The 19,471-nt window shown below is 36.9% G+C and overlaps 1 protein-coding gene across 9 annotated transcripts in view; it reads right to left on the bottom strand.

Annotated features, from left to right (window-relative positions):
* cadm2a (cell adhesion molecule 2a) overlaps nucleotides 1-19,471 on the bottom strand; it is a 434,133-nt gene that overhangs the window by 224,232 nt on the left and 190,430 nt on the right. For 4 of the 9 annotated variants that reach the window (XM_084400974.1, XM_084400981.1, XM_084400979.1 and 1 more), the window contains one exon: nucleotides 694-711. The exons of the other annotated variants lie outside the window; for them this stretch is intronic. In XM_084400974.1, coding sequence (XP_084257100.1) covers nucleotides 694-711 — 18 coding nt within the window. The remainder of the gene's footprint in view (nucleotides 1-693; nucleotides 712-19,471) is intronic. 9 annotated transcript variants of the gene reach the window in all.

The following is a 19,471-nucleotide window of genomic DNA, read 5'->3' as shown; positions in this document are numbered from 1 at the left end:
AGCAAAAGCAGCTTGATTGTCATCAAAAACATGTACGGAAAATGTTTGATAGAAGTATTAATGATCATCATCAAATGTTAACATTTTTCATAACTTTCTCAAAAAAAAAGAAAAAAAAAAAAGAAAGAAAGCTAGACCAATAAGTAGTGCCAAAATGTGGCCACAGAAAATCAGATCCTTTAAACCACTGGCACCAACTAATTTCCTCATCCACCAAGTCACATTCTTCACCAACTACATGCATCAATTCATCACACAAAACTCATTTGTTTAAATTTTAGAAAACTTAAAAAAGAAAAAGAAGAAAATCCTCACACGTACGTTAATCTCCCTGACAATGAGATTCAAACCCTGGAAATAATCGGGCCGTATTCTGAGCAGGCTCATTAGCTGATTCTCTGATACATCTAAACGGAATCCGTTCACGTCTCATCTCGAGGCAGTGTTGGCCGTCACACAGTCGTGAGCCCACACTCATCGCTGGAACATTCCAATTACCCCAACAACAAACTCATCGCTCACATCGCCAACTTCCTCCAATTTGAGGTATTACCAGATTAGCGCTTGACTTCTTGCCTTCCTTAAGTGGCATTGGTAACACAGTTTTAAACCAGAATAGACACAATACAGCCTCAGCAGATGAAGCCTGATGATGTTTCAGCAGGATAAAGGAGGATTTGAAAATGTGCTTACCTGAAACGGCGAGAATATCTGATCAGCCAAACAGCACATGAGAAAAAAGAGAAGGAGAGAGAGAGAGAAAGAGATGATGATTAGACCTGAGGTAATCAATCAATCTTAAATGATTATCACCATTAGATTTAATCACCGTTAAATCTAATTAACTAGCTATTAAAGGGTTTCTTCAGGTGGTCAGCATTCCTGTGATGAAAACTGTCACACATTACAAAAGTACATCAATTATTCCTTGACAAGAACTACTTCATTCAACATATAGGAAAAGGAAGACTGCTGCTAATTATTCATGGTGGAACCATTATTTAATTTAATGAAATTGAACATTATTTCCTCTGGAGCGTTATTATTTCTTTTTAAAAAATAGATTCTGTAGGTAGGAATGTATAAAACTGAAGTTCATCATATTTCCTGCAAAAAGATCTGCACTCCAAGTTTAGATGTTGAGACGAATAAGCAGTGAAATATGCATGCTGACCCCTTGTGATTATGCAGATTGCAAATTGAATTTAGTTTGCTCATTAACAGAGGTGAAGTCAATGTGCATCTGTTTGGATTAGGGTTAGTTTATGGTAATTATAATTAGCAGTATTTAAATTTTGATACGAGCGATACACACTTATCAGAGGTGGATAAGTTGAGTCACAGGAGGACCAGGGGTACGTTTCCATTGTGTTTACATCATGTCATATTTACCATAATTAAAAGATGGCAACCCGTGACGTTCTACCCGTAAATGTTCACGTCCTCAGACTCAGAATTATGCATTTCTATGTCAACACTATCAACACCGAAGTGAATCTGCAGCAGTCAGGTGGTACAAGTCAGAGCTCTTTAAGTTGTTTACGTTGTTATGTTATGTGCTTTGGGACATGAGGTAATTTAACGCTGTCTCTCATGACGCTTTGCAGACTCTGCTCTGACTGTGCGCATTCATGTGTTTTGAAGAAGGCATGACTTTGAAGAGCACTCTGAAGGGAGGGTGGGATCTCATGCTTTCAAAGCTAGCTTGCTATTGCTAACCTCTCTGAAACTGCTTACCCTACCGTTTCATGGCCTGTTAGTGACAGAAACTGATGGAAAGGATTAAGAGTGGCATTTAGAGGGTAGGTGGGGGTAGCAATACCAGGACATCAGCCTTCAGGGTAGCATGAGGGAGTCAGTAATCAGGTGGATAAGGTTAGAGAGAACTGGGCAGCTTTCCACAAATTTGCAAACTCTTTGGTTCTGCAGGATGCCTAGTCCACCAAAAGTTGTGCCCAAAACACAGGGCCATGTGCCCTGACACAGCAATTACCACAACCATGATTAAAAAAACAGACTGAAAATTCACTGATGAGTGCACTGTGATGCATAGTAATAGAGATACAATGATACTAAATATCTCCACCAATATCGATAGGCAGGGGTTAAATTGGTCCAGGGCTGAGGCACACCAGCTTACGCTGGTAAACTCATCAATGGACTTTCCTCGTACATTTTCAACAATATCGTTTTTTTTTTATTATAATTTTTTTTACACCTTTCTCGTTCTTACTAATTCAAGCAATGATTCTAGAGCATTGCCTTTTATGGCCCTAAATAATGGACAAGACAGCATGCAAGTAAATTACAGCAGTGTGAGCACAGTGACAAAGCTTGCACGTAAAATATAAACCAGCAGAAATAACAAACCCCAAACTCGAGCACAAAAAAGATGATTGTGCACACAAATCAGCATGTTGCGAGGAGAAATAACAAAACTGCAAGTCCTCACAGGTCTCACAAGAGCAGGACTGACCACAAGCACGAGTTTTGTCTGCAGATCTTAACACACAAGTGAGCTGAATTCTTCACGCAGTCGGTTTTGACAGGGGGCGGGGTCCTAACAACTGCTATTAACTGCCTGGCTCTTATTTTGATTGGCTGCTTTACATTTTTTGTTTGAGTTCATGTCTTAATAGATGTATTTCAGGGTATTTTCATAGCAGTAACAGGGTAGTTTTAAGCCCAATTTATACTTCTGCGTCAAACTCAAGCCGTAGCCTCTTCGCTGTAGGCTACGGATCAGTTTTAATTTATATTTCTGCGTCGTTGTCCACGTTGACGTGCAATTATACATGCAGAGGGAGCATGTGAAACCAGAGGGAGGGGTTTTAGCAGACCAATCACAATCCTTGTTCTATACACAGCCTACGACGTAGCTACGGTGTGAGTTTGAAACAGAAGTATAAATTGGGCTTTACTTGTGCCTGTCTTAGCTGCAACACGAGTTTCTACTTTCTTGTAGTCTGCCTGGCACAACCAAGCGGCAACCTTCCGATCTCTCTCTTGAAACCAACACGGAAGTGACTTAAACTGCAATTCATCGACTGGCCGCTAGAGACAGGCTCCAGAGAGTCAGTCCCATGGCATAGCCCCCATGTTAAAATGCCCAACTTTACAGCAGATTTTTTTTTTTTTTACAGCCTGGTACAAAAAGTGGTATTGGTCTATAGGTAATTTTGCCCTTCGTGACAACTGTGAGGGGGGTGATTTTTTTTTTAGAACTCATCCTTTCAAATTATATTAAGCCTTAAAGCTCTGCATAATTAAGGGTGTGGCCACTTGAATGACAGGTGGATTGCCGCTGCTGTCACTACTAGCCGTTTATATGCTGTCTGTTAGCCGTCACATCATCTCAGCTAACCCGCCTCTTTGCCCATTTTCGGTTATCGGGGAGTGATGCACGGTGACGTGCTGCCAAGATGCAGTCAGCGAACAGAAAAGTATTGCCTCGTTTTTTCAAAAGGCAAATAAGGTAAGTTGACATCAATTTTATACATGCCCAGACTAGGCCCCTATATGAAATGCCAATTTGTCATCATTCCCCCAGATGCCATTTTAGCCATGTTTGTGATGGCCTTAAATTCTGAATAATTTAATCAAAGAGATAATCGTTAAAGTCAGTGGCTCTCAAAGTTGAGTACCTCTAGTGGTACGCAGAGGAATCACTAAATTAAATATAGAGTAATGTTAAAACACAATACATTTTAATTTAATCTTTTAGGTAAACCGCATTGTAATTTAATCATTATTTAAGTTTTTTTATTTACCTGAATGTAAGCACAGTGCAGTGTTAATGTTTAAACTGTGTATTTACAATGTTAAAGTGGCTGACAACAATAAATATTCTTATTAGGAATAAACTCCCTCGTTTTTTGTTTCTGTAGCTGAATAGTTAGGTCTACTACGCTAACTATTAAAAAAAATACAAAACCTTTTCAGGCATAATCTTAACTAAATAAGTCCTTAAGTGAAATAACTTCATAAAAGAGCATTCTGCTTATCCAAATAGTGTGAAATAACAGAATCAAGATTTATCAAAGGAGAATTGTGCAAGTTAGAAAGTTGAGACATCCCATATAAAAGGCTGGGCTACAGCAGGGGACAGATTTGGCATTCTGCAGGCATTTTGCTCATCCCTAAGTTTTGATCATTCATTTATTTCACTTACTTCGTATTGTAACCTAGTAATAATCAATATTATTCTATTAATGATCAGGCAAGTTTAATATATGATGGTGGTCCGACGGTGCGTGAGCCTGAAGTGGTGGTCCTCTGGAAATCTGAACTTACTATCTAAGCTTTTGCTTACAGTTTACAAATGTATTCAAACATACAGTACATATGATATAATTAACAGTAAATTAGCTATAGGTAACTAACAATATGTGAGCATTGGAACATAATAGTCAACTTTCTTGAGGTAAATAAGTGACATATAGTTCACAAGCTGTTTTATTGACGTCTTTCCCCGGTTGAAACAATGAATGAGCGATTACATGAGATATGATACATTTCGGTAAGTTGTGCATCTTTCAACATACCTTTTGATGTTCCTGCATGTTTTTCGCACCATAATTGTATTGAAGTGGAAGAAAAGACTCGCGCTCCGCGCTGACGCTTGAACTGAGTCACTACAGCAGTCTGTCACGTCACATTTAAGAGCGTCTAAATTCCATTTATTGTTTGAATTTCATGATAAAATGGACAGAATTTGAAAGCCGAGACTGTGTATCGTATCAGAAGTAAAAAAAAGCAAAAAGCTCTTTGCGATTATTGGCTGGGGAGACGCCAGAAGCGCTGCAAATAATGTTTGGTGTAGGGATAGTGAAAAACCGCGGACCTGTAAACCCAGCTACGGGTAATTCATGGGGTCAAATAGAGCCAGCTAACATTGCTATTTTTTAACTGTTAAAGGGGTCATGAACTGCATTTGTGTATATATATATATATGGGTCATTGACGAATACGGTTTTTAAAAGTGTAAAAAATTAGAATGGAGATATAACTATTTGAAACCATTTTTTAGCTTACCTAGGTGTTAACAATAAGATTTTGTGGTTTGTACAATCAATTAACACTGTTTTTTGTCATTTTTTACAAGATGGAAAACATTTGTCACCAAAAAAGTCATTCGGTTTAACCATATATATATATGGTAGATAGTATATAGTGTGTACCACAGAAGAAATATTAAATAAAATCATCACTGATCTCATAAATGTAATCATTTATTGGACTACTCTAAACACTCCAACATATTCAAGTAAAACATTGCACAGGGAAAGGAGAAAAGGGGAAATGTAAAAAAAAGAGCCTTATCTGCTTTATATTTGTATTATTGTAGTTCCTTTAGTTATTAAAAACAACATTATTCCATTTAAATATTTACTATCGGTTTTACCGAATGACCTTTTGACACTTCAAAATCTTTAAAATACCTTTATATGTAGTAAAATATAATTAAAACCTTTTGGATTCAGTAAAAGAGATCAAGTTGTACTACCTTACATACTTTGGATGTTATATATTGTTTTTTTTATTATTATTATTAAGGCCTTTGGACAAAAAAATGACCCGTCACGTCATTGACCCATAGATAGATAGATAGATAGATAGATAGATAGATAGATAGATAGATAGATAGATAGATAGATAGATAGATAGATAGATAGATAGATAGATAGATAGATAGATAGATAGATAGATAGATAGATTTTTACATCAAAAAACATTCTAATTTATAAGTAATAACTTTAAGCAAGCTATCAAAAACCCACCCAAATCATTCACTGCCAAAATAATGTGATAGAATTATATTGTCATGACAACCAAGGTGTATAAGTATCATTTACCTCCTTAAAACCCCAAAATGTTGACAAAATAAAATTATGAAAATAAATCAATTCTCCTGCCAGGAGAACGATACAACAGGAAAACTAATTGAAACATGGCAAATACAGTAAAATGAAATTTAGCAAATGGCAAATAGTTTTTACCCAAACAGGTATAAACTATTAAAGTATGTCAAAAATTTCCAAATGACAGTCAAAGAAATGAACAGACTTTTAATCTTGCACACAACTTAAAAGCCAAAAATGTGTCATTCGTGGTCAGAAAATTTACGACAATAATAATATATTGCACTTCCCTTTGTGTTGTGCTTTAACTTCAAACAGAACTAGTAGGCTATGTCTTTCTTGAAGTATGCATTGTAGAACATAACACAAAATTTAGCACAGTCAAACTGATTCATTGTTGATTCAAACCTCTTTCAGCAGCTGTCAGGTACGAGAAGAGTGCAGTCTGGACGGTTTAAAAGTTGCAGATGTCCTCAGGCCAGTGTTCACATTACGATGGACTGGAGTCATGGTCCCATATTCGATTTTAATTAAGTCACTCAACTGTGCTCTCAGAGTTAGTTATATTTATAAAGATATTGAAAATAAAGTTCAAAAGAACATCATTTATTTGAAATATAAATATTTTTAAGTGTTTTTACTGTCAATGCTTGCTTAATAAATTTAATAATTTCTTCTTTTTTTACTTGAACAGTAGTGTCTTATATTGCTAATGGATATATTCAATAAATAATTTGTTAAAGAAAAAATAATACACCATTTATAGATTTATCAAATTTATAAATGCCAATATTCATGCAAGTGTTTTTATTAGTATATGCAGAATTACTGTAAAATACTGTAAAAGTTTTGCCCATTCATTTTCATTGGCACTCCTTGGTCTTAATTCTTACTAATTACAGGTAAATTTGAGTTGCAACTTTGGTCAATTTATTTCTGACAAGTTCAACATTCAGTTTGACCCTGTGTAGGATTTGAGGGTGAACCAGACACAAATGACTCTTTCAGACTGATCAAGAAGCAGAATTCCATAGAATCTCCGACTCCACACTCCAGACCCTAAATCAGACAATTTGCCATTTGGGACTCCATTCAGTCTAGATACCCCCAGATACCCCCACGCACGCTTGTCAGAGATGATCCTAAATAAAATGAAGAACGTTGTCAGTGTTAGGCAGTTTGTAAAAGACGGATTGGTTTGGAGATGGCACAGCTTGAGCCCCACGAGGAAAACACCAAAGAGGGTGTTTGTTCCCACAAAAGATATAACCTTCTTCTTCTTGAAGACCTTTGAGCGACCTCAGGGCTGAAATCTCTTAAAACCACAGAGACTGAGACTTTACACATCAAATCACATCAGATCATCCCAAAACTGACAGACTTACAATCAAACATCGTTCAACTGCATAATTCTCAAGTCTACAACCTATGTGACTATACATGCTTAGATCACACATAATTCATGCAATTTTTATAACTATTGAATGGTTTACTGAAAGTGTTTATTGTTTCCTATCCGTATGATCGTATGTTCATAAATTAGAAGATGGCTTGATTGAAATCTGTGTAAGATGTATCTTATTCTTATCATGTCTAAACTGTACTCTCTGCTGAGAGCGGGAAGTTAAGAGACCATCAGATAGCAATTTATGTGAGAGGAGGAGAAACAGCCACATCTGAGCTAAAGACAAGGTCTAATTGGCCAGAACCACTCCAGGGGGCTGGACAGATACCTCAGGTTTAAAATCTCAGGACACGAACAAAGGATCAGAGTGAGTCAGATCAAGATCAGAAGAACATGGGTTAACAGTTTCATAGTTACAGTTACAGAGGTGATAGTTACGGCCCATTCAAATGAACGCTGGACGAGTCATTTGCTCTGCCATAAAATAGGTGACTCTTTCAAAATTCCCTATAAATTAATAAATAATTCCCTTTGAGCTAAATTGACCCGTTTCCCTAACACCTGTATAGATGACAGGCTGTGCTCTGCACACAATGGCAGTGGTGTTTAGGTCTTGACTGATATTTCTTGACACTAACCATATAATCACACATACTGAGAACAAAAGGAAATGACCCGTCATTTCTGTGATTGTGCTGCCATTTTCGGACGATAATTCAATTTCCTGTGAACTCTCAAACCGACTGATCACACACTGAAGAAATGGCTCATAATGCCCAACAGGTGGTCTTCAGAATAACACAAGCTCACAGACTTCAGAGGCAAGTGATAAAAAAATGTACACGTACTCCATTACTCAATTCTCAACCAGTTGGTTACAACCCCTGGTTTGGGTGGTGTCACAGTCAGCAGGTATAAAACAATACTGAATGCAAATAGTAAAATACAACTAACCATATAATTGAGGTTTCAAAAGTGATCAACCTTTGATCTTTCCTTAACACAGTGGGAGAATTCAAGCCATATCAATCTCCATTCCTTTCAACCACACACATTCTCTCATACAGTACATTTACTTTCTCTTTCATCCCTGGCTCCCCATCATTCCTATTGGCAGAGCCATTACATTGGGCTGGCAGTGGCAACAGCGGATTTTGGCTGGCACCAGACATTTCATCAAGACCAGCAGTGATTCTGAGAGGGCGAGGCTAAACTGCCCATTTCCCACCATGAGCTGGCATCACTTTTAATGCAAAAGGTCTCTAACAGGCGGAATATGCGCCAAAAGGGGTCCATTGGAGTCCGGGAACACTGAGCGAGACAGGGTGAGGCTCAGTCCCACAGAACACAGCACCTGCTGACCGCTGGGCACTGAGTGACCTTTAAGGGTGGAGAATGAGATCCATCACAGCTGCTGGGTACGCAACACTGATGGATTATTTCAAAGAGAACATATAAAATACCAGCCAATCCAATTTTTAACTAAGTATCCTAATACAAAAACAACAACAACAACAACAACATTTTATAACAATATGTATTAAAATAAAAAATATTAAACATTCATTTCACAATATAATAAGAATAATATGTATATTAGATTGTGAAATTGTAAGGAGTCAAATTTCAGGTTAGATTTCAGTTTTGTTTTAGGGGTGCTCTTAATAGCATTATAAAATAACAATATTAATATTTAATATTATATATATTATAGTCTCCTCAAACCTCTTTACTTGAATATTAATTGTATTTAATTTTGAATATATTAGACATATGAAAGGGTTAAAGGGGTACTTCACCGCCGGAAAAATGGGCTTTCAATAAAACTTGGCTGCCTATACAAAAAAAGCTATTTTTTTAATATAGAAAACATGCAGAGAAAAAAAAGGCTGCTGTCTTCCCTTTTGCCAAATGGGTAGAAAGACTTCAACACCCATAATGCACTGGGCATGTTGCAGTCCAAGGCCACTCCCACCCGTCTGCTATGGATACCACAATCAAACACCACCTTGCTTTAGGAAATACTTCTTAGCAAACTTTTAATCATATTGGTGTTGACTTGTATTGTTCCCGGGTGCAAGAATTCAAAAAGAAAACATTTAGCTGGAGTGAGTTACTTTCGGTTTCCGGTTAAGGATCCAGCACATTATAGGTAGTGGCTAAAGGATGCAAAGAATTGCAAATGTGTAGAGAATGAAAAAAAAAAAAAACCTCTGTGTTTGTGGTCAACATTTCCAACTAGATAACCATGAACACGGTGTTTTATAAGCTGCTGTAAAATATAAAATCATATCATCTGTAGTTTCTTTCTGAGCACTCGATGTGACGCCTCATTGATGAAACAGTGCATGATATGATTACAAAGACAGATCTGATATTCAAGCTGACTTTATTCATAACAGAGTAAACAGCCACGGCAACTTTTCAAATACACTTTCAAAGGTTGTTTGGGAATCAACTGAACCCCAGTTTTGAAGCGATACACAAAGATGCACCGCAATTTAGTCATTCAGAAATAAATAATGACTCTTGAAGCATAGAAAAATATTATACGGAATGTGATAATTACTTAATTGCGGGTTTATAAATGGAAACAAATTGAGATTTGTATGTTTGTATGCTTTTTCTTTCTTTCTGGGAACTAGGGGTGTTCCAGTCGAACGATTGCTTTAAGTGCACAGTTATGTAATCTCTCTAAATGACCCTGCATAACAATAATTATGCAGCAATGTCATCGTTCACATTTCCCAAGGCCGAGGACACAGCAGCACGGGATACAACCACACACTACCGAAGTCGTCATAAAAGCACTAATTAAGCTTACATACAATCGCAAGATAACTGGAACGATCATTTCCACTTCATTTCACAGGTTTAATGATCTAGCTTTACAATAAGTGAAATTTGTCCGTTAAAATCAAGCAAAAAAAAAAAAAAAAAAAAAAATGGGTTCAATATGTTGCAATATTCAATATGTTATATCATGTCACATGCTATTTTTTGCATTAAATTAGAAATGAAATAATTGGAGCACAAATAAGTGTCCATTTGCATTGTACAGAAACTAGCAAACATACTAGTCAGGAGTCAGGACCAAAAACAAAACATAACAAAACAAAAAAGACAAAAGCATGCAGATGTTTGAAGATGCTCGAATGTTATTTCACTACAGCACAAGAGTGCTGAATGTTTGCATCCTGGTCACAAAAAGTGGAATTTTCTTGTGGAGGTTATCCCCACATTTCCAGAATCTAATAAATACACCTTCTGGAGTCATTACAAACCTTAATGGCCAAACTGTATTTATGATGAGCCTGCATCCCCACATACTGATAACAAATCCCACATAAAAATGATCCATCAAAATGTCTAAGTTGCCAACCATAAACAAAACAATTGTTCACGTCAAAGCACCAGACTGATGTTCTCTTTTTATCACAGCAAAAAATGATTTTGCTAAAGTCGAAGAGTTGAGCCGCATAATTGATTTGCTTCTTTCCGCCATCTTTCCATTTGCAACAGAAACATAATGGGTTTTGTGAACAACATTGCAAATGGGGAATTACATAAAAGTTACTGAACGACAAACAAACGGACTAGCAGGCAGACGAAATCTCTTTATTTATCAAAAGATTAGAAGGACTGAAAAAAGCAGAGGGGATCCAGATTTATGTTCTGTTTTCAGTATCTAAACCGCACTAAATACAAACACACTCTGATTTCAGTGGTTTTAATGGCTTTTGGGGAAACAGGTCTTGTGTGTTCAAACATGCTCTGTTTAATTGTATTGACTCAGGCGCTACTTTTCCATTAAGGGCCATCTCATCTCTGTATTCTATTAGTGCTGCACGGTTGGGCTGGGTCGGGGTGGAGGATATTACTTTTGGGCTGCACTGAGCAAGACATGCCACATTAGTAGCAATCAAAACAACATTTCCTTGAGATGTGTGGAGATGTGCTTCAGACTCTGTGGGTAAATCCACAGCGTTACATAAGACAAAAGTGTTGAACTAAACAAACAGAGACCAGGGACGATCTTCAACTGACTAATCACATTACTGGCTGATGTCAAGAGACCAGAGAACAGCGCAGGAGAAACTCAAGCTGTTGTAGTTTTGGATGATGTTTGTATATGCCTTTGTAGATTGGGCCTGTTCATTTCAGCTTCAGAACACTTTATAATGTCAGTTTAGATCAGCACCAGATTCACTGGTGTTCCTGCAGAGAAAAGGGGGCTGAATACAGTCCAAAACATTGGTTAAATGTGCTGTATGTAACTTTTTGACTGTACTAAAGCATAATATATTTGGAGAGATTTAGGAAACATGCTGTTTCTCTGAAAAACAATGCTACAGTTATTTTACTTTAAAATGTGCGTTCCTTGTCAGAATGTCTGTTTTGGTCTGTGTGATTCCGCACACTGCCAATTTACCCAACAGTATTTCGACACCCCGGGTTGCCAGTTGGCGGAAAACACCGCGTATTGTAGCCAGGGAAGCCAGAAAATATAGGTCAGAGATCGCAGATTCTACCCGATCTAAAAAGCCTCGGCATCCATCGAAAAATCTCTATGAACAGGAGCATATTAAAACACGGATAAATCAACTAATCTACTTACAAATGTGTAAGTCTCCTCGCCTTTCATTGTCAATTGCGCTCGCTCCTGTTGCGTGTCCATCAAACTGTCTGAGGAGGAGGGGGCGGGGGAAACAACCCCGTCCAATATTTTGAATTTGAACTGCAGTACCTATTACAACCACTAGCTGTCAATATTACATACTGCACCTTTAATTGTTCACTCAAAAATGTTATTCTGCTAATATAACTTATTAAATAAGCAAAATAGACATTTTAACTAGTGGTCTCATAATTCTAGACCTTTCTGTATTGTGGCGTTTTTCCACTGCATGGTACGGCTCGGCTCGGTTAGCTTTTCCACTGGAGTGTAGTACCGCTACCACAAACAAACGCACAACACAGGAGCAATGGAGCATTTCAATGGAATGGTGTTCTTGATTCTCGATGTTTTTTCACTGCAAGAAGAAGTTTGTTTGTTCGGGTTTGGTGTCTCGTGTCGCAAATCCAATGACGCTGGAAGTGACGATTCTCTCTGACCAATCAGTGATCTGCAGTGTTTACACGTCACAGTTTAGTATGGGTATTTAAGTGAGGCATATACTGAGCCGTACCATGCAGTGAAAAAGCACCATTGGATACTTATTTAAATTTTATATGCACTATTGTTCAAATGTTTGGGTTTGTAAACATTAAATGGATCGAGTGACAGAAATATTTGTACACTGTTACAAAAATATCTTACTTTGTAATATATAATATATATATATATATATATATATTACTGTATTTTGATCAAACAAAAATGCAGCTTTGGTGAGCATAAGACTTCTTTCAAAAACATTACAAGATCTTTGCAACAGTGCAAATCAAATAACACAAACGTTGTATTTCTAAGCTGAAGTATGGAATTCAATGATTAACTATGAATAAAAAAAAAAATCTTGTTAATAATGCATACACCTGTGTATGCGTGTGTGTGTGCGCGCGCTTATGTGCAAGCATATGAATGTTCCCAGACACACCAGCGCACGCAGGCTGTGAGGACAGGCCAGGGGAACAGACGGACAGGGCAGAGGAGACCTATTTGCTGGGGACGCTGCCAGGTTCACCCACCGCTGAGACACATGGAGCATTTACTCTGACGGGGCTCCATCCTTTGATACCACCATGTACTTTTTCCATGTGCTGGGGGTTTGCATATGTCAAAAAGGAATTAATGTGGACGGTTGGGCCGCATGACACCTGCACCAATTTGCCAGTGTTGGCAGGTAAAGCCGATCTCGGCTGGGGCTTCCTGCATGCGAGCGCTATCTGTGACTTTCTGCGACCGCGTTAATGTCTTCATAATGTTCCTGTGCTGATTAATTGCACTGACACTACAAGACAAAGCCCCAGACCAGAGACATATCAGCTTTGGAATTGCCAAATCTAAATGAGTTTATGAAATACCAAATGCCAGAATGGCTTTGGATTTCTCTGTCCTTTCAGAAAGGGCCCTCAGATCCATCATTTTCTCCTATGGTTATTTCTCTCCTTTTCTGTCTCTCCTTTTTTTCCCTTTGGTCTGTCCCTGAGGGAAGGAAATTAGCCACAATGATTTACTCCTGTCATGTCTCCAGGGCTATTCTGCTTCTAATGGACTCATTTACCTTGCTTTAATCACAAATTCACAGCTTGGTCTCCTCAGTCCCTTGATGCACTACAACTTTCATTGCTTTGATATTCTCCAGCCTGAGAATGGTGGGATAGGACAGTCTCTCTCCCACTGAGAGCTGGAGTCATCTTCATGGGCTTTTATAAATATTCTGAATTAAAGCGAAGAGGATATTATAAGTTATAAATTCGCCCATCTTGTTTGCCTCTGCGTGTTCAAAGTCAATAATAATGAGCTAAAATAATTAGCTTTTTTTTTTTCTGATTGTACACTACCATTAAAATGTTTGAGGTTCATAAGAATTTTGAATGTTGTTAAAAATAAAAATAAAAAAAATTCTTATGCTCATTTTTTGACATTTTTATTACAATTTAAAAGAACTGTTTTCTATTTTAATATATCTTAAAATGTCATTTGTTCCCATGATGGCAAAGCTGAATGTTCGGCATCATTACTCCAGTTGTCAGTGTCACACAATCCTTCTGAAATCATAATATGCTGATTTGGTGTTCAAAAAACATTTATTTTTATTATTAAGGTTGAAAACGGATGTGCTGCTTAATATGCTTTTGGAAACCGTGATGCATTTTCAGGTCTGTTCCACACAGATTCATTGCTGCGCTGTTCATGATCAATTAAAGCCACAGTGCATTGTTTTTGGTTAAAATACACCTGAGATAAAAATTTCACCATAAAATCAATCACCATTTGACATTCTAGTCCTGCAAAAAAGAAATACATGAAAACACATAATAGCCAGGAGTTTTTGCCCAAACTTTAAAGGCCTGTTTAAATTATTAAATATTGTATTCAGCCTTAATATAAGCTAATAAACCTGCATGCATAATAATGATAAAATAACTAGCAAAATTATGTTTACTGTGGTTTTAGATTACACTCCTCCACATGCCTCTGAACATCACTCTCTGAAAAAAAGCTCTGATCAAGGCTACTTCTCCTGATGGCAGTCTTAACCTGTACTCACATTTCAGCTTATGAAACAGAAGTACAAGGATCCCGTGGCAGGCTGCAAGATGAGCAATGTTGATGTGATGCAATTCTGAAATAAAGCTACACGGACAGGAGGAATCAAAGGCAGGATTTAATGTAGCAAAAAGCTTCGTGAACATCACTGCCGGATAACAGCTGCCTCTGACCTTTTTATGAAGCGGTAGGCTAGTATGCATCAAGGCAAAATCTTTGTTTATGTCTCCTCACAACACAGTCCTTTTGGTAGCCGGCAGCATTCACATGTTAGACATCACCATGATGACTGAATAGAGGCACGAAGGGATTTTCTGAAGGATCCCAGTTAAGCAGGGGATCACTGCTAAACCAAAACAGCTTGTCAGCGCAGGGCTGTATTTATATTCTTTCTGGCACCTTTATGAAGATGTCTGGCTGCATGATTCACTCCATACTGCTGGAAGGGACGCCTGGATTCCCCAGTAAAATATTCTTGTGGACGTTACTTGATTTCTATTAAAATAATGGTGAGGTTTGCTGTTTTCTTGAGAGAAAGAAAGAAAGAAAGAAAGAAAGAAAGAAAGAAAGAAAGAAAGAAAGAAAGAAAGAAAGAAAGAAAGAAAGAAAGAAAGAAAGAAAGAAAGAAAGAAAGAAAGAAAGAAAGAACAAATGAACAAATGGAAGGACAAATGAACAAATGGAAGGACAAATGAAAAAAGAACAAACAAACAAGAAAGAAAGAACAAATAAAAGAAAAAAATGAACAAAGAACAAAGAATAAACAAACAAGCAAAAGAGAAAGAAAGAGCAAATAAACAAACAAAAGAAAGAACAAACAAACAAGAAAGAATGACCAAACAAGAAAGAAAGAAATACATGAACAAAAAGAACAACAAAAAATACGAACAAACAAGAATTAACAAACAAGCCATCGAGAAAAGAAAGAAAGAACAAACAAAAACAAGAAAAAGAAAATTAACAAACAAGAAAGAATGACCAAACATGCAAACAAGAAAGAAAGTGGGAAAGAAAGAAAGAAAAAGAAAGAAAGAAAGAAAGAAAGAAAGAAAGAAAGAAAGAAAGAAAGACAGAACAAATAAACAGATAAAAATATGAACAAACGAGAATTAACAAGCAAGCAATCAAGAAAAAGAAAAAACAAATAAACAAACTTAAGAAAAAGAAAACAAACAAACAAGAAAGAAAGAAAGAAAGAACAAATAAACAAACAAAAGAAAAAAAACGAACAAACAAGAAAGAATGACCAAACAAGCAAACAAGAACAAAAAGAACAAATGAACGAACAAACAAATAAAAAAAGAAACAAATGAACAAACAAGAAAGAATGACCAAACATGCAAACAAGAAAGAAAGTGGGAAAGAAAGAAAGAAAGAAAGAAAGAAAGAAAGAAAGAAAGAAAGACAGAAAGAAAGACAGAACAAAAACAAAAAAAGAGAAAAAAAACGAACAAACAAGAAAGAATGACCAAACAAGCAAACAAGAAAGAAAGAACAAATGAACGAACAAACAAACAAATAAAAGAAAAAAAATGAACAAACAAGAAAGAAAGAAAGAAAAGGCATGCAAGCTACGAACAGCATTCGTCAATTGTAAATGTTCTTGTTCTGATGTATGTTACTCTAGTGAAGCAAACCTACATTCAGACATGATTTCAAATCAACAGAGGCTCTACTGCAAATGTGATTTTCCCTTCAGAACCAAGTTACTACATTTATCCATAATAAACGTTCTTAGGAGAATGACAGGAACATAAAACACACCATGGCACAGTGTGCTTACAAATCTAATGTGTCATCAAATGCTCTACAGTCTCAGCCAATCAGCAACATAAACCTGATTCATGAGCTCTGATTATCATTTTACCCATATTTCACAGAATGATTAACAAATACAGCCTGTGTCATTTTATCCATCTTTTTCAGCCAACAGCAAACTCTACTGCATCTCTCATGTTTCTTCTGATAAAACAACAAACATCTCATATGTTGTGTTTAGAACACAGCCTCATTTTACAGAAACATGCTTTTGGACTATATATAAAAATATATATATAAAAAAGAGGAAAAACATATATTTACATTTACATCTACATCTTACATATATCAAACCTTACTTCAAACCATTTCTTTTATGAATTTATTTTATTAATATTGTGCATTTTTTTCCCTAGGACTTCCCTCTGATGCAGTGAAAAACAGAATTCTAGGTAATAAAGTTCTTTGCATTGCATTTAAATGAAGAAGAAGAAGAAAAAAAAGCCTTTTCAATGCCTTTTGCCTTGAAAATCAAACTGCTCTATCTGCCTTCACACTGAGATAAACCAAGAGCACGCTGTGGAAAATGACTTCCCAGCATCCTCTTGCAAGCCACCTACTGATATCTCATATGTGTTTTTTCTAAGAAAAAAAAAAGAAACACTTTGAGGCGAACAACCACTCATCTTTTCCCTCCCCTTATAAATGATTGAATAAGCACTTTAAAACGGCCGGCCCAACATGTCATGTCAGGCCATATCTGGTCACTGCGATGAACACAGAGGAACTTGGAACTTGAACATATGAACTTGGATAGAACTACTGGAAAATTTCAGCTCTGTGTGGTTTCGGGTTGTGTTTTATATCCGTGGTGAAACTGCAGCGCCCCTAATTACAGTGTCTTGAGTTCACTAGCATGTTTCCCCAGCCAATATTATCATATACTACAGCTTTTGGCTTTGGACAAAGAAACAATTGTGAGAGGAATGTCCCTTGACAGAAGCAAACAAGACTTTGCGGATGCTTGTTTTGTTCAACGAGAAGAACTAATGTGAAATTGTGTCTCGATACTAATATTAGTCTCGGGTTTCGCACCTCAGCCTCTGCGTTTGATAATATGAAGGGGAGGAACTTTGTGACCGAAACAGAAACCATCAGCTCTCGTTTTCAGCCAAACCAAATTTCACTTCTATGGTTCTGGTAAACAAAACAGAAAGCCAAAGCCACAACTTGAAAGAGCAGATCATCATTTTGCGAAATGTATGGTTGGTGTTTTTTTATTTTCAAGAAATGTCCGAAATGCTAATTACACAGCAATTTATCGTTTAGTTACAGAATGGTTTGCCCCTTTTAGACTCTCATAAATAGTCACAATATAAGCAGCAGGGCAATAAATATTTTCAATCTCATTTCAATGGCAGCGTTCCACGAGAGCACTTTACATGTTCATTAGCTTTACATGTGTACTGAACAAGACCATTACCACCTCAATGTATTTCCCTTGTCTTAATACAGTAACTTAATGGCAAGACAATAATAGCACTACATGAGGGTTTTAGTATACGGCTAATTAGTTCATAAGTCATGTCTTAAGATCTCTCATGTCTCCTCAAAACAAGAGGTTGAAGTCAGATCACTGCCACCTTTATAATGAAGGCAGGTGGCTATTGGTCATTATTTTCATTTAGACAGTGTTAAACATGATTTAAGACTTAAGTCCCCCTGTAGTCAATAATTGTATCCCTTAAAACTCATCTTTGATCACCATAATGACATATTTAAACGTTTTTTTCTTCCTGTGAAAAAATGTCTCCATGCCTTAACATAGATTGAATGCAACTCTACACCCTTGCTTCATTTAGTATATGTGGATTCATGGATATGCATATTAGCCCCGCCTCCACTCACTCACACCAGCTCACAGATTCACTAGGCCAACTCACTGAGGTAAACGCTGCCCAATGGTCTCGCTCTTTACAACGTCGGACACATAACAGTAATTAATATGATTAGCCTTTTGCTTGACTATCAAACAGCTAATAATGTCTTGCTAATGTTATGCCAAATATGTTCCCATTCACCATCTCAGTCTGCCTTCTAACAATCATCAGAAATGCTTCGAACAACTTAGAATGTCAGTAGAGAACGGCATATAGTTTATCATAACATCGTAATATATATACCCGCTATATTGCTAAATCTACCCGATTTTACATATCAACAAACAAATATACTGGGATAACCTAGCATCTCTCAAGAGTCCCCTGCTAGTTCACTGTTAGTGATATGCTAAAGCCCGCCGGCACATTGATGTGATTGGTTGCAGCTTGCAAGGTAGTTTGTGATGTCAGAAACCGCGTTTTTCACTGCAGTTTTAAGGCGAAAATACTCAGCAATGGTGTTGACTTATGCATTTGCACATGGTCTTAAAGCATATTAAAAAACACCAAATATAACATTAAAAACGTGATTTTCACCACAGGGGGACTAAAAGCCACTAAGGCGCTTCTCTTATTAGGAGGTTAATGAGTTTTATTTTCTGACTAACCTGGTCCGTTGGAGCTTATTTTACTCTTTATTTTAATTTTATTTGCAATGGAAAAGGGAGTTTTTACAAGGGTTGGACAATGAAACTGAAACACCTGGTTTTAGACCACAATCATTTATTAGTATGGTGTAGGTAGGGCCTCCTTTTCACTAAAATTCTATCCAGGATCTGACTGGATGGATTAAATGGTTTAACATGCCCATCCAAAGACTAGCATCATTAAAAGAGACATAGGGCCAGATTTACTAAACAGAGCAAATTAGCGTGAGAGCAGAATTCCAAAAAAACGCAGATGAGAGTGGAAAGTTCCATAACTTGTCTTTCGAAAATCATATTTCATATGTTACAAGAACAGCCTTTTTCCACCTTAGAAACATTGCTAAGCTACGTAACATGCTATCTGTTTCTGATGCAGAAAAGTTAGTTCATGCATTCATGACCTCGAGACTAGATTACTGTAATGCTTTATTAGCTGGTTGTCCTGCATCCTCAATAAACAAGCTACAGTTAGTCCAAAATGCCGCCGCTAGAGTTCTTACTAGATCAAGAAAATATGATCATATCACACCAGTTCTATCATCTCTACACTGGTTACCTATTAAGTTCCGTATCAATTACAAAGTATTACTACTGACCTATCCCTAAATGGTTTAGCTCCTGGGTATTTAACGGAACTTCTATCG

Source organism: Rutilus rutilus (assembly GCF_951802725.1).
Source record: "Rutilus rutilus genome assembly, chromosome: 25".
Classification (NCBI taxonomy): Eukaryota; Metazoa; Chordata; class Actinopteri; order Cypriniformes; family Leuciscidae; genus Rutilus; species Rutilus rutilus.
This window is presented reverse-complemented; position numbering and strand designations above follow the sequence as displayed.